Raw genomic sequence first — 15,485 nt, forward strand, 5'->3', positions numbered from 1 at the left:
GTGAACAGGCAGCAGCAAAGCACTGCTCGGTGCTCGCTCTGAGCTGGTGCTGAGCCGTGGGACGAGTTCATTCCCCGTACAGCTGCCTGCCGAGGGGCACGCACAGGACCCAGGCTGTGCCTCTGGACGTGCCCCTGGGGACCGCTGCAGCGCAGTCACCCACAGAGGCATTCGTGGTTCGTTATCAGAGCCCTCGAGCTTGCTGCATGTTCACCTAGTGTGTTTTTTTTCCCCCCTGAAAATTAGGAACACCTTCATTTGTCCTGAATGGTTTCTTTCTGAAGCTCTAGGGCTGCAGGATTTACCCACTCTGCCTAATGGCTTATGCAGAGTAAGTCACACCTGCAGCATAGCACTTGCTTTCCTGGGGGAGTGCCTTGGGAAGTGGAGCTGTGGTAACATTCAGGAGAGAAGGCAGATGGGATTACTGAGCAAGGATGCAAGAGAAAGTTCCCTTTAGGACAAACCCTAAATCTTCCTCTCAACTTCTGGGGGATTTCTGGCTTCCTTTCTAAATTCAGAGCAGTTGAATATCAAGCGTGTCTGTAGAATGGTTTCACGGGGTCTGCAGTGGGTGTAAGCACTCCCAGAAGAGCTTTCAATTTGCTTTTTGTGTTACGTTTGGGTCAGTGGCTCGGAGCAGTCAGAGTTTTTGCCAGGTCTCCGAGGTGGCTTTTGAAGCCTCCTGTGTTGCCGTGGCTTACCCTCCTGAGGCGAACTTGGGTTTGTCGGTGTGAACCACCGTACTGATGCGGCCATTTAGAGTTGCGTACATCAGTCTTCTCCCAGCGTTATCTTCAGGGATGATTTCACTTCCCCCTCTTCCAAAGAAAGGTAGCAAACTGTACAACAGCAGGGATGCTCCAGGGGTGGATGCTGTGCACAGCAGGAGGAGCTACCACCACAGAATGCCTCGCCCTTTTCTAGAGGACACAGTGTCACCAGAGGATTATGAGGCTTCTTTTTACGTGGTGTGTGCTGCAGTATTTTATAGTTTTGTTTTTAAAATAACACTTGGGCTTCTTTTTAAAGACATTATTTAGCTTTTCTTCGGTTAATATTGCAGCCTGGTTTACTTTTGATGTGGAATGGAAAGTACATCCTGAAGCTTTTAAAGGAGCAAAGGGAGATTATTAGTCTTACAAAACACACAGTGAATAAAACAGACTCTGTTGGTTGCCTTCTGGTTGTTGATTTATTGATTTTGACTTCCATTTTTTGTCTCATTTCAGGAGCTCTATTACTACTGTTTACATCGAGGTCCTCCCGCCCAACAACCAGAGCCCTCCCCGCTTTCCCCAGCTGATGTACAGCCTTGAAGTCAGTGAGGCCATGAGAATTGGAGCAGTTTTGTTAAACCTGCAGGTACGATGCTTCCCTGTAAGCCTTTACCACCTTCCTGCTGTTTGTGTCCAGGCCACGCAGAATCCAGTCCTCGCATATTGCGGGCAGAACAGTTTCTGGGAAGTATGTTTATTTGTAATAAATAACCCCTTTACATGTAGCATGAAGGAAAATTATTTGGATTTCTGAAAGTTCTTTGTTTGTGTAGGATGTGCTAAAAGGTACTATGGGCTGCATAGGGGACTGAGGTATATGAAAGGATTTCATGAATAGCTTAAAACTTAAAAAGCCGATATTTTTCTTACGTTAAAATCTCTCTATGTAAGTTTGCCAGCAAATCAGAGGAACTTAGGGATCTCTGCACTTCATTCCCATTGAATTTCAGAAAGATTTTTGGCACTCTGACTTCTTCAGCCTGGCATTTTTGAAGAACTCGCTCCCCTTAGTGCATGTAACAACAACTGCTCTTCTAGGCTAACAGAAAGCAGATTTCATTGCCTGGTTCTGCAGAGGTCCCTGAACTGAATGACCACCCAAAATAGCTCTGCAGGTGGAAGCAGTGAAAACACACCAATACAGTATTGTTTATAAATAATGCTGGAGTAACATGCTTTGCAGACCCACGCTGTTTCTCCACGTGGCGCTGCGTAGTTAATTATCAGCTTTCTCCTCACTTATTTGCTTTTCCCTAAGTTTTTGCTGCTTTGTGTTCTGTCAATCTGTCTTGAAAGCCAGCTGTGCAAAATAGGTATATTACAATTCTTTCAATGTGTTTTTGGGATCAGGAAGTTAATATTATGAAATAATTACAGCCTCAAGTCTAAAGCAATAAACTCAGTACAGCATGCTCTCCTGAGCATGGCTTTCTCTGTCTTTCCTGTAAACACTGCAGCATTATTCAGACTTCATATAAAGCTGCTCAAAGGAAGACTGGAGATACGTGAGCTAACAGAAGCCGTACAGAGCAGTAGTCTTTATCTGCTTTAAGGTAACGTAAGTCTGATGAACATTAGGTCAGCTCATATCAGCTGAGGAGTGTGTCTCTGTGTGTTTTGCACATTCAATAAATACATGGAAAACAAATGATTGAAGCCAAAGGGTTTGAAATAAATAAACCTTGAGTCACTGATGCAGGTCAGCTTGCTGAAAAACTGGTGGAAGATTAAGATTATTATGGATGGTTAAACTGATATCGTCACCTGCACTGAGGGACGATGGTTCATTTAGCTCAGTGCTGAAAATTAACTGCTGGCACATCTTTAATGCCTGCAGTGAGTTCGGAAGTGAAGATCCATGCTGCTCAGGAGCCTTCCTCGCTGGTGGGGAGGTGCTTGATTTTGAAAACACTGCAGAAAAATGGGAGTCAGGAACACACTGATAAACAGAAATGCTTGTGTTTACGTGACAGGTACTAGAATATATGCCCAAAGGCAGACAAGCTATTAGGCAGGTTTTAGTGTTTCAGGATTCTGTGTGACTTAAATGTGGTTAGAAAGCAAACTGTGTTGTTGGAATAAATGTATCACTAAAATCATAACATTTTTACCTAGATAGTGTTTTCCTTTTCAAATGATCCTTTTCTAAGTATATAAGTAAGAGGGCCAAGCCGGGTATGCAAACTGGTTGTGCCAGCTGCTCTGCCCCCTGCCAGGGTGCTGGGGAGCATTTCAGTGATAGAGCAGTGGCTGTTCTCTTGTTACATGCCCAAAATGCCCAGAAAAGACCAATTACCGTGTTTGGGAAAGAGTGAAATACAGCAGTTAAAGCAGTTTTATGAGCTTTGAAAACACACAGAAAATGTTGTCTTCTAATTATCATGACTGCAGTGTAGATTTATCTTAAATTACCAATGTGGTATGAATAACTTGAGTTCAGTTATACAATTTTTGTTTACATAAAGTATTCAATTGTTAGATGACTAATATGTGTGGCTTTCTCTCTTCGGGATTAGTGAAAGACTGTTTCTCTTGTAGAGCTGATGGTCCTGGATGGGAAATGTAGACGCGGTGGCTTTATAGAGCTAGTTCAGCTTCCTCATTCTGCATTAATATGCTCGTCTGTATTAAAGGACTTTTATTGTGTGGAGTATATTTCTGTCTTTCTCCTTCTTAATTCCCTGTGTAAAACTGTCCAGGACATTTTAAACATTCATAAACTGAGTATTTAAGGTTATGGAATCTTGTGCTGTCTTTTCCAGGCAAAGTTATCTATCAGTCATCTTGTGTGTTTGTGGAATTTGAACAGTAGTTTAAGCTAGTGCCTCAAAATACGGAATATTACCAGCTCCCACACATTTTACATATAATGTCATGTAAATTTTACTTTCATGAGTAGTCTTATTGATATACTGAGTGTCTTGGACTTAAGGTATGTTTTGTTTGGTGTGCTAGGGTCAACAAATTTTGTTTTTATTACCATCTTTTAGCACTATTTTCTTAGTGTTTGCATACAGCATGAGGATTACAAAAGCAGGGAGATATCAAGTAAGTTACATAAATATTCCTGAGCTAGCAGATCAAAGAGCTACAGACATCAGTGTCAATAACAATGTGAATGCTGATGTTTTAGTTTTGCATATAAGGCTTTAAAGTACGTGTTTAAAAAGAAAAAAAAGATTTTCTCCTTTTCTGCTAAATGTTTTTAATGCTGATGAAGGAAGGTTAAAATTATTTCTTATACTGTTATTTATTTTATAATGTACCCAGTTGGTTGTGATTGGTGCTTTAATTAACAGCAGTTGAGATTAAATAATGCAATATTAACGCACTGTATTAATTTGTAAATAAAACTCAGAGTTTATTGCATGCCTGGGAGGCATTTATTGCTTTGTGCTTTGCCAGCCATTATTAATTAAAATATGCAAATCTAATTTTTTTCTGGGAGTCCACAAACCAAAAATAGGACCATTATTGTGGCTTAGGGATGGTGCAAGGAAGTGACGTGAAATCTTTGTGTGCTGTGTATGAAGTCACTGTATGCAATTGATCTGGAAACAGTAGGTATAGGTTGCTTTTTTTCTGATTTGCGGGTTTTTAATCTTTTTATGTACATAACAACTTGCTGTAATTTGCTTTATATAGAACAGAAGTTTTTTAAAAACAGTGATAAACTTTTCCCCATGATTTTTAAAATACAGTAATTGAAAAGTACATTTCCTCTGGACATACAGAGAAAAGTAAAAGGTCTAGAACCAGTCTTTTGTTTATGGCTTTCTGAGCAACTCCAGCCTTCCTAGGAATGAGCATAGACCATGAACAACCCTCTGAGAGACCCTTATGTGTGAAGTGCGGGCAGGATCCCCTGGAAGTAAGATCAGGAGCATACAGCTTTAGGAATGTACAGAAAGGATCGCTAAAGACAGAAGCAGCAGCATGGTTTCAGTGATTCAGGTTCTGCTGTTGTCCTCAGAGGTGCTGCCTCGTTGGGTTTTTTGCATCTGCTATTTGTGCAGTTTCATACTGTTGGCTAACAGTTTTTCCCTTGTCTTTCCTGAGTAAAATCCTGTCCTTCATCTCTTCAGTGTAAGGTCACCTGAATTCTGCTCACACCCTCTAACATGCTGGCACCTCCTGTCACTCGGTGTCATCCGTGGATTTTATAAGCTAGTTCTCTGTTCTGTCGCTGATGTTGTTAATGGAAAGATTGATCGGTATTGGAACAAGTGGGCATGCCTTTACAGAGCTCCATACATACTAAATGCTACCTGGTGCCATCTGACCTTAGTTTTATGATCAGGTTAATTCCAGCTTAATCCCATCTTCCATGTAGAAACCATGTTTACTGAACTTGATGGTGAAAACATCGCATAAAGCAGTGTGAAATGCCTCACTATGGCTCAGATGCATTATTACATCCACAGCTTTTACCCTGTTTACAAGACCTGTTGTCTGGCTGTAGAAGAAAGTTAGATTGCTTTGACATATTTTGTTCTTGAGAAATTAGCTTTGCTGTTATCCATCTCCATATTGTCATCTCAGGTACCTGCAAATAATTTGATTATTTGTGGTTTTATGGGAATTGAGTTCTACCTGTCTAGCATGTGATTTCCTGGCTCTTTCCTCTGTGAAAGATGTACTTTGTGTTTGTCCTTCAGCATGTGTGTCCTCTGCGAGTTTTCAAATAAAAAAAAAAAAAAAGGCAGTTAATGGCTTTGAGATTACTTCAGCCTATGTTTTTATACACTAGGATGAATTTCATCAGCCTGTAATTTCAGCAGATGATTTAAAGAAGCTCTATTCATCTACATACTCTCTGCCTTGTTCTTCCCCTATTCTAATTTGAGGTTTTACCCCTTTGTTGCCACAGTTTTGTTACCTGCTTGATTGCAGCTGAAATGCAGAGTGTTAGTGCTTTGACCTGCTTTTATTCTGTGGCAGGGTTCCCTGCTCCTCAGATTTCCTCTAACTTAAATGTTTCTTACTATCCTTTGCGTTCTTTTCTCTTCCTGTTACAGTTTTTCATCAACTGTTTCTGACGCTGTCCCCATATAGTTGTGTTTTCTTTACATTTCATCTAATTTAGCCAGTGGTTTCTGTATGCTTCTATTTGGATGACACAAGTTGGTATTTTACTAGATTCACTGTCCTGCCTGTGCACTGGCAGTCCATGCTTCTTTCTTCATGTTGTGGTGGGAGGTTGGGTGAGGACTGATTTTAATTTTCAGATGGTTAGCCCAAAGATACAGAGTCCTTGACTGTGGTCTACAACAAATGCCTACAGAAAATTAGATAAGAAGGAGGATGGTTGTTGAGAGATAGAAAACACAAAAATGCTTCCTCTCCTTACCTTCTTTTTCATTTTGACTTGTCTCCTATCTGCCCTTCTTTGAACTTGTTTGACCTTCTTGCAGTTCTCATAGCAGTACTTTTATGTATTTTTTTTTTCTGCAATAACATGCTTAATCACTTTGGATTTTGAATGCTGAATGTTTGTAACTGTGAGACAGTTCAGTAAACAGTGTTTTCTCTGACAATCACCTGATAGTCTTTTAGGGAAAAAGGTGTACGTAAACATGACAAAAATTATAACCATTACATGGCATATTTATGGCCATTTTTGGAAATAGATTAGCTGAAGCTTATCTTCAGAAGTAGTTTACTCAACTTCTGCAAAGCTATTTTGCCATCTAGTAGATGGAATATAACAGCTTTGATGCTGTTAATAGCTCTTTTCTAAATTCTCATCCTAATTTCCATCCGTCCAAAAGCAAATTATGGTGGAGGGTGAATACTGATAGGACTACCCTGCTTAGTGGAGCATCAGTGAAAAGGCTTGGGATTGGATTCTGATAAGTTAACAGAAAGAAGAAACCGGATAAGAAATGAGAACAAAATAAATGACAAGATCAGTCTCATCAGCCTGTTTTGTCACAAAAATAAAAAGTAACTGAATAAAGCCTCATTTTTATAATGCATTGCTGTGTGTTCATGTGTAGTAGTGATATGAAAGTCTGTATTTAGGATACTGTCATTTCTCTGTAGGATAAGAATTTGATGTGCTACAGATTTATCTTAAGTAGCTCATCTGTAATTATCCATGTTGCCTTAGAAAGAGAGAGATTAGCTTCTTTCCTGTAGATAACTTTAATGGAAGCTCACGGGTTAATTTTGCAGGTTAGAGATTGAAAGGAAGAATAAAAACTTTCTAACTTCTTTTTATCCTCTTTTTTTTTTTTCTTAAAGGCTTTTGATAGAGAGGGTGACCCTATAAGATACCTCATTCAGAATGGAGATCCTCAACAAGTTTTTAATCTCTCTCAAAGGTAAGTAGAAAACCCTTAGAAAATAGACTTGTAACTTTTCAATCACATGAGTATGTGGGCTGAGAGCAAAAGAAAAGACTTGTAATCAGACGTATTCAGCTTTTCCTTAGATTAGCTCTCTGACATTAATGAGAGCTCTGGGAATGCTACTGCACTCTATAATTTTTCACAGGGGACTATTTATTTATTTTAAATACTTTAGTAGGTAAAGCCCACAGAGGTGGAAATATTCTATTTAAAAGAGTGACCAGGGATTAATTAAAAACCTTTCTACTTGGCAGCTCTTGACTAATGATGGGGACAATTTTTGCTTTTGATTCCTGCCTTCAAGCATTTTAGTCTGTAGCGGAAAGTCTTTTTATCATTGTTTTAAAACCTCTTTTCCTTAAATCGAATACCAACTTAGAGTTAGGAAGAGAGGGTATGTTAGTGAACTAAAAGCACCATGTAGGTCTGTCTGTGTCCTACCTCCTCCTTTATTTTACCCGAGCAGCTGCTATTTACACTCCAGAGTATCTTTTTTAGTTGCAGGAAGAAGGGAGGCTGGTGATGTCCCGTGGTAGATGATGGGGCAAAACTAACCCGGGACTTGCTTGCTTATGGTATAATTGCAAAAACTGTCCTAATTTGGTGTGAGGGAGAGATTGTTCAGGTTCGTATATTCTGAATAAGCTCTAAGTTACTGCTTAAGATACTGCTGCATCTCCCATATGTGGAGAATCAAATCACTTGTGAAACAATGTGAAAAAAGCCTTGAAGACACCAAGAGATGCTGATGCCGTTAGCCACGGATATTGATAGGCCCTGTAATAATAAAGACTTGTCAGACAAGAAAATGAACATCTTTGAGAGAAGGCTGTTTCACCAAGGTGGTAAGAGCAGGAAATGATGTTGGGCTGCTGGTTTTATTTATTGCTTAGGGCTGGAGTTTTCAGTGCAGGCCAGGGAAGGTGTACCTTGTTCATCTACACAGAGGGAGTGCTCCGGCACGGCGGGGCTCTGTAGCACTAGCTGTGTTTCTGCACTAGCAATGCCCTGGTCATCCTCTGCTTAACACAGAGAAACTTGATTGGTCATATGCTGTGACCTTCAGAAGTTGATTGAAGAGGAGTGCACCTGGCTGCATGAGAGATGCTCCAAGAGGTGGTTGCTCAGTGAGCTGTTTTGTATAGTTTGTGCTTACCACAGCGCTGTTTGCTTTGCACCATCAGAATGCTGATAGTTCTCTGTAGCAGTGTGACCTAAAAACACAAGTTCTGGCCATCTTTGGGTGGCCTGCCAAGGCCGTTACTTTGAGGGTACTCTAGATATCGGGCTCTAGGCAGCTCCTGTGTTGTCTAGCTTTGGGTGTAAGCAGTGTGGAGATAGCCAGAAGCCAAGATGATGAAGGTGGCATGTGAATTCACAGCTGTAAGTTCAGTCTGAGAGCAGCAAGAAGACGCCGATGCACTCTCTGAAGGCTACAGACACGGCACACTTCTGTGTGTCCATGGGCAGTGTTGCATATGTCAGCCCCTGAGCCCTGACACCCTCAAGCCTCCAGCCTCATACACCCCCCATACGTGTCTGAGCATCAGAGCACATTAAGGGTTTCAGCACGAACTCAGTCAGCAGTTTGTTCATCTTTTTAATCTGTTGCTTCTTGATTAAAAAAAGAGAGAGCTCTTTGAAGTGTTTTCTCCTTTCTGTTATCCTTGCATGTCTTTTCCTGCAAAATGTTTGTTCAAAGCTTTCTTCAGTCATTCACATGTTTTTTTTCTAGACGCTGAAATGTCTGGATGGGATATTAAAGTAGGATTACCGTTAAACAAAGCATAGTTACTGTGATTCCTGCAGGAATTTATTTTACACAAAATTTGATGCATTTTTAGATACTTCAAGGCCAAAGCAGAGACCACGAACATACCTATCTCCTCTTCTTTTTTCTCATCTGGCTTATTTTTTTGTGTCATTAACATTTCAGTTAATTGCTGTATAGTTCCCTAACTGGCAGCATGGCTAGTGAATATTGACAGGTTTGCATCTATTTACTAGATCTCTTTTATCTAGAACTCAGTTGGAGGAATGTGAGATGGCTTAGTTCTTTTTTTCTTTGGTAGTGCAACCTTAGTACAATCTGTTGTAATTCGGTGCCTTATGTTCCATACCAGAGGAAATGGTAATATAAAGCTGGGATATTAAATGAATGCAAGTCATCCAAATCTTTGATTACCACACAGGAGTTTGTATGAATTATATAAACTGACCTTAGTTATAGGTGTGTTAGTAAAGTAGTATTTGCTGTCAATATTTTATTCTTGGTTCACCTTTGATTTTTTGTAGATTATTATTTTACCATATTAGTGATTCATGTTTTATTCACTGTTACTTTCCTAAAAATTTCTTCTGTTCATATTTTATGACAGTGTTTTTGATGAAATGCTGAAATGTGATAGATTTATTATGATAGCTAATGGATTTGCGTAACACCTGGAAATAAGAGGATTGTTAAAACACAGAGATAGGTGTAGCATGAATAATACATTCAATGTTCCTATGGCCCACGAAGGAAGTTAACAATTCCCTTAGTAACATCACTACTACTTCAACTTCTGCTATTTATAAATGATGAAAATTTTAGGTTAAAACTTAAATGGTATTTAGTGATATAACAATAATGAATTAAGCCCAGCTGAATATTCCCTAGCAGAAAACAGTACATGAGACTGTGGAAACAAGATGAGATATGTGGTGTTATTAATTTGTCACAGAGAAATTACAGGATAGATTGCTGGAAATCCCATCAGTTTGTTACACTCATTACCTTATGGGTAGGAGGAGCACTCTGTGAATGCAAAGCCAAGAATTTACTGTTACTCTAATTAAGGTCTTCATAGTCTAATCAGGCAATTACTAGTAGCCCAATTATTATGATGCTAAGGCAAGCAGCTAAGATTGCATATATACATATGTATAAATATGTACATATATAAATATGAAATATATTAAATGTAATTTTAACCATATATAGTCAGATATATAGTACACATGTATAATGTACATTATATGTGTTTGATGATTTATAGCTACATAAATACATATACTCCTATAATTATATATAAAAACATACATAAATGCATATGCAGACTTTTTCTAGAATCTGTCTGTTTCTCTGGTGTTACACATACCCTGCCACTGCCCCTCTGGGTCCTCAGGGCAATAGTTTCCTTCTGGAGCAAGGCCTGTGCTGAGTGTTCAGCATCTGAAGGCCTGCCCTGGGAGGGAAGAGGATGGATGATCCTGGTGGTTTCTTCCTCCTTTCTCTAGGACTCATTTTGGGGTAATTTTTATGTTTGTTAACATGCTCTATACTGCACTTCTTTTTTTCCTCCCATCTGTTAGGAAGTCTGGCTTACATCTGAACTTAGCATATGAAGCGTGTTTTACGTATTTGGATATTTGTTTATTGTTCTCTTTGTCCTTTTTTTTTTTTTTTTTCTTTTTCCAATTGTGACCCTTCACTGATTTTGTGCAGCTCCTGAGGTTGTTCATCGGTAGTTGGCCACAGGTGAGCTGTTTGTAGCCCAGGGCTGCTCATGTTGTCTGGCGCCTGCGCTTGTACCGCTCCAGAGGCCGTGCCTGTACCACTCCCTAGGTAGTTTCATCTCCACAAAATAGGCGTTTCACCACACAGCTGTAGAAAATGAAGCAAAAGCTAACGACATCGGTAGCAATTCCCTGTTTGTTAGGTAATTGCTGTTTAAAGCAAAAACCAACCTCAGGCAGGCCAAGGCAAGGGCATGCAAAGAAGCATGACAGGTCCAGAGGCCTCTGCTGCTGCTTGGCACAATGTGCTTGGCTTGGGACAGGCAGTGGCAGCTTCACATGTACTAGGTTACAAGATTACACACAATATTCATGTTTCCTGTTGGCTTCTGCCAACCTCCAGAAAGTAATTTAGGTACAATTAAGTTGGATTTTTTTTTTTTTTGAGGAAGCTACATAATATTTTAATTGTATAGCAATGAGTGGGATCCAGAGTGGGATCCAGTGTAGCATCCCCTGAATTTTCTTTTGTTTGATTCCTGGGCTTGGATAGTGTTTTACCTGCCAACCTGTTGACCCTGGGGAATGGTTCTGCTCCCACTTGTGGGAAAGGAATTCACAGGGAGCTTTGTGCTGTTTCACACATCCCTGAGTTAGAGATGAAGAGGATAGATAACAGAGAAATAACAGCGGTAGAACCAAAAACTTGAGCAAGGTCGAGATAAAGTAAATTGGCCACAGTGTTAAAGATGAGCTTTGGGCAGTGGCCAATTGCTGGCTGGCTCAAGGCACGTCTGAGGATCTCTAACCAATTGTATGACAGATTCGGGCGCGTGGACAGCACATGGGGCTACAGGGAAAGTATATGTAGTGGTGAAAAATGGCAATAAAGGTCTCCTGTTCAAGAGCCATAAGGAGTCCGTGTCTTGCATCCCTTCACCCACTGACTGTTTCACCTGTTCCTGCAGTATTTATTTGAAGAAAAAAAAAAAAAAGCTTGCAATAACAGCTTGTCTGTAAGTGCTGGTATATGTCTTTGCTGAAAACAATGTTGGAAAAAGTTGGTGTGGAACCAGTTTGAAGTCTTCTCTGAGAGTAAGAAGTCACAGCAGAAACTTTGCAGAAATTTATGATCTAAAATGGGAAAAAAACAACATAGGTTATCTTCATCTTTTCTGTTTGGTTTGGGTTTGGCTTTATTTTGTTGGTTTAATAAAACTTTTTTTTTTGAGTAAGTATCTGCTTAGGTTGTTAGGTTATGAACATTAACCAAACTCAACCAGTAAAACTTGCACTTAGGGCCAACAAATGCTTGTGTCTGGTACACACATTAATAATGAGGAAAGTCACTGCATACCAACATCCCAGCCCCTGTGGTTTGGCACAGCAAAACCACGTGTTACACTGTTCTGCAAATGTGTCGTGCTGCCCACGACACGTTTGCTGGAGTTCCATGGGAGAAGCTACTTATCCCTGTAACACAAGGACAAATACCATCCTGGATCCCTGTGTGTTGGTACATATTTGTCAAACAGACTGAATTGGGTAGCAACAGAGATGTACGTTCACCTAATTGGCAATGTTCTGGTGAGGCCCAAAACTAGGCAATGACAAGCATTGTGCACTGGTCACAGAAGGATCAGTTGTGCCAGTTAAGTTGAGCTGAGGTTAGCTTGCAGGCCTATCTACTCAGCAATACGTTTCTAATGTTCCCTAGCATCATTATGTGTCCACAACACAACAGTCTTGTTCATATCTTGCTACAGCACACCTCCAGGCGGCTTTCAGACTCCTGCATGAGGAAATCAGATAATCCTAGAGATGAAATCCAAGTTGTTTTATTTGTCTGAATTTGCAACACTAACAAAACAGTACTTTAATTCATTCTGTTTATTTTATTCTTTGTACACATGGCTTCCAAATAGCTTTTCATTCACTTTCTCTTCTTATATGAACATCAATTGTCACAATATCATGGTTATTTGTTGGTTACATTTGTTACATGTTGGTCTCTACAACATTAATGTCTATGTTAATTTTTTATTATTATTTTTATTATGCAACATGGTGTATCTGTGCTTGTACTGAAAGGCCACTAGCTCACTGTAGCACTTTCACTGCAGTAATGCAACGTGCAAGTAAGGAGTATTTCCCTGTAAAACTCTAAGGAGGTTCGTACTGAAGACCATCCACGTCATATTCCCAAAGTTTAGTGCTGTAATCCTATCAGGGCTATCAGGACTCCTCTGTGATTAATAGACTGCTTGTGATTCTCTCTTCTCATTTATTATAGCACAGCAGCTTTCTAACAAATGAGTGTCCTGTGTAGGACTGTCTTTTGTATAATCCTGTATAGCACTAAGTTGTTATTTTAATCCCGAATTATACGTGTACTGAAGTGGAAAGTATTAGAAACTGGCTTATCATTTTTATTAGTTCGTACCTATAGAAAACATGCTTTCAGTAATAACAAAGCCTAAAAGCTTATTAACTTGCTCGAAGGGAAATATTCGTGTAATGCAAAGTAGTGGAACAAAAGTGCTCTTGGAAATTTTAAACCTGTTGTTGTGATAACATTTTGTGTTTTTGTTTTATCACTAGTTCTGGACTGCTAGCCTTAGGAAAGCCCTTGGACAGAGAAAGCACTGATCGCTATATTCTGATTGTTACAGCCTCGGATGGCAGACCAGATGGGGTGAGTTTCCTCTGAAAGTTTAAGAAAATAGGCTGTTATGACATGTAGCTGGGTACTTTGAAATGGTCCAATTGTATATCTTTTATATGGATCTTGAGCAAATATATATCTAATCTGCAACAATTTTCCTTTATCTAAGAGGGTTTGTGTAGCAAACTGCTGTGTATTGCTATGTTCCTTGGTCCTGAAAGAAAATGATTTGGCTGCTACTTCTGCATTTTTGTTAATCTGTAACAAGAACCAATGCAGTCAAAGTTTAGCATTATTCAGATATGTGCATCCCCTTACTGTTTCTTCTACTTGCTATTAAATATCCAGTCTTCCTTCCTACCCTTTTTGAAGATGAGTTATGTGGGCAGCTATCCTGTAGATTTGTACTTTACCTGCATTGACTGTTTTTTCAGAATTTACAAATGAAAGCACTGCCCAGCTGTGGTGGTTTTACTCGGGTGGGCGGCTGAGCTCCACCACAACCGCTCTCTCACTCCCCTTCCTCAAAGAGGAACAGGGAGAAAATATGATGAAAAGGGCTCAAGAGTTGAGATACGGACGAGGAGATCGCACACTAATTATCGTGACGGGCAAAACAGACTCAGCATAGGGAGATAGTAAGATTTATTGCTTATTACTAACAAGCTAGAGAAACGAGAAACAAAGGAAAGAAACCAAAAGCACCTTCCCCCCCATCCACCCTCTTCCACCTCCTCCCCCCAAGCAGCGCAGGAGAACAGGGGAATGGGGGTTATGGTCAGTCTGTAGCGCTGCTTCTCTGCTGCTCCTTCTCGGTCACTCTCGTCCCCTGTGCTGTGGGGTCCCTCCCACGGGATGCAGTCCTTGCTGAACTGATCCGGCATGGGCTGCCCACAGGCAGCAGCTCTTCAAGAACTGCTCCAGATATGGGTCCGTACCACGGGGTCCATCCCTCAGGAGCAAACTGCTCCAACCTGGATCCCCCACGGGCAGCAGCTCCTGCCAGCTCACCTGCTCCTGCCTGGTCTCCTCTCCACGGGCTACAGCTCCGGCCCGGAATCTGCTCCGGCAGGGGTCTTCCACAGGCCGCAGCCTCCGTCGGTGCAGGTCCACCTGCTCCACCGTGGTCTCCTCCACGGGCTGCAGGGTGGAACCCTGCTCCACCGTGGTCTCCTCCATGGGCTGCAGGGGGACAGCCTGCTTCACCATGGTCCCTCACCACAGGCCGCAGGGGACTTCTGCTCCGGCGCCTGGAGCACCTCTCCCCCTCCTTCTTCTCCGACCTTGGAGCCTGCAAGGCTGTTCCCCACTCCTCTCACTCTCCCAGCTGCTGTGTGGCGCAGCTTTTTTTTTCCCTGTCTTAAATATGCTCTCACAGAGGCGCAAAACAACATCACTTATTGGCTCGGATCTGGTCAGCAGTGGGGCCCTTACCAAACATGGGGCAGCTTCTAGATCCTTCTCACAGAAGCCATCCCTATGGCCCCCTGCTACCAAAACCTTGCCATGTAAACCCACTACACCAGCTTCAGATTTTTTAAGCTTTCTGGAAAATCTGGAAAAATGGCTGTTAATTCTCTTTAAAACAAACAAAAATACCACAGAACTTCTTTATTTTGAAGTTCACCTACTGTCTTCTGTTTTTGCACTGATCATGCACTTAGTGACCTGCCATAGTCAAATGAATACACAGTTGCTCACAGTTGTCTAGCACAATAAAATTGTGATTTTCAGTTTCCATATTAAAAACAAACAAACAGGGATTTTTTAAAGTATTTCTTTATCAAGCAGAGGCAATGGAATCGCATTTTCTAAAAGCCTGCAGCAGTCCCAACAGAGGGAATGTACTGTAGTTACGGTGTGCAAGATAAATGGGAGTGCACCCATTCTGCTCTGGACTCCATGCCATGGAATGATAGCATAAATGGAGGAGAAGTTTCTAATTATCTGACCTTAAAATTACTCTTTGTAAGGCCAGATGTAAAATAATATATCCACATTATCTGGGCTACTTCAGAAGCCAGTGTTCAGCTTTAAGAACGGCAGTTTAAGGACATATCATGAAAGCTTTGTGTTTTGGACCCTTACTCACCCAGTCTTTAGTGCTGCAGAAGGAAAATATTGTGTATGATGTCTGTGGTATGCTTTTTCTCCCCATTTTAGCTTCTTCAGCAAGAAGAAGGCACTTGC

General features: G+C 40.8%; 1 protein-coding gene and 1 long non-coding RNA gene across 31 annotated transcripts in view; one reads left to right on the forward strand and one right to left on the reverse strand.

The window, feature by feature from the left end:
- Positions 1-15,485, forward strand: part of PCDH15 (protocadherin related 15) — a 539,977-nt gene that overhangs the window by 370,193 nt on the left and 154,299 nt on the right. For all 30 annotated transcript variants that reach the window (XM_080598442.1, XM_080598431.1, XM_080598457.1 and 27 more), the window contains 3 exons: positions 1,233-1,365; positions 7,026-7,105; positions 13,232-13,325. In XM_080598442.1, the coding sequence (XP_080454568.1) occupies positions 1,233-1,365; positions 7,026-7,105; positions 13,232-13,325 (307 nt within the window). The remainder of the gene's footprint in view (positions 1-1,232; positions 1,366-7,025; positions 7,106-13,231; positions 13,326-15,485) is intronic.
- On the reverse strand, positions 8,924-14,636 carry LOC308197644. The gene is made up of 2 exons (XR_013953187.1): positions 14,307-14,636; positions 8,924-11,764 (listed from the first exon to the last, which is right to left on the reverse strand). It is a non-coding gene; the product is annotated as an uncharacterized lncRNA (long non-coding RNA).

Source organism: Anser brachyrhynchus, assembly GCF_964034855.1.
Source record: "Anser brachyrhynchus genome assembly, chromosome: 6".
In the NCBI taxonomy this organism is placed as follows: Eukaryota; Metazoa; Chordata; class Aves; order Anseriformes; family Anatidae; genus Anser; species Anser brachyrhynchus.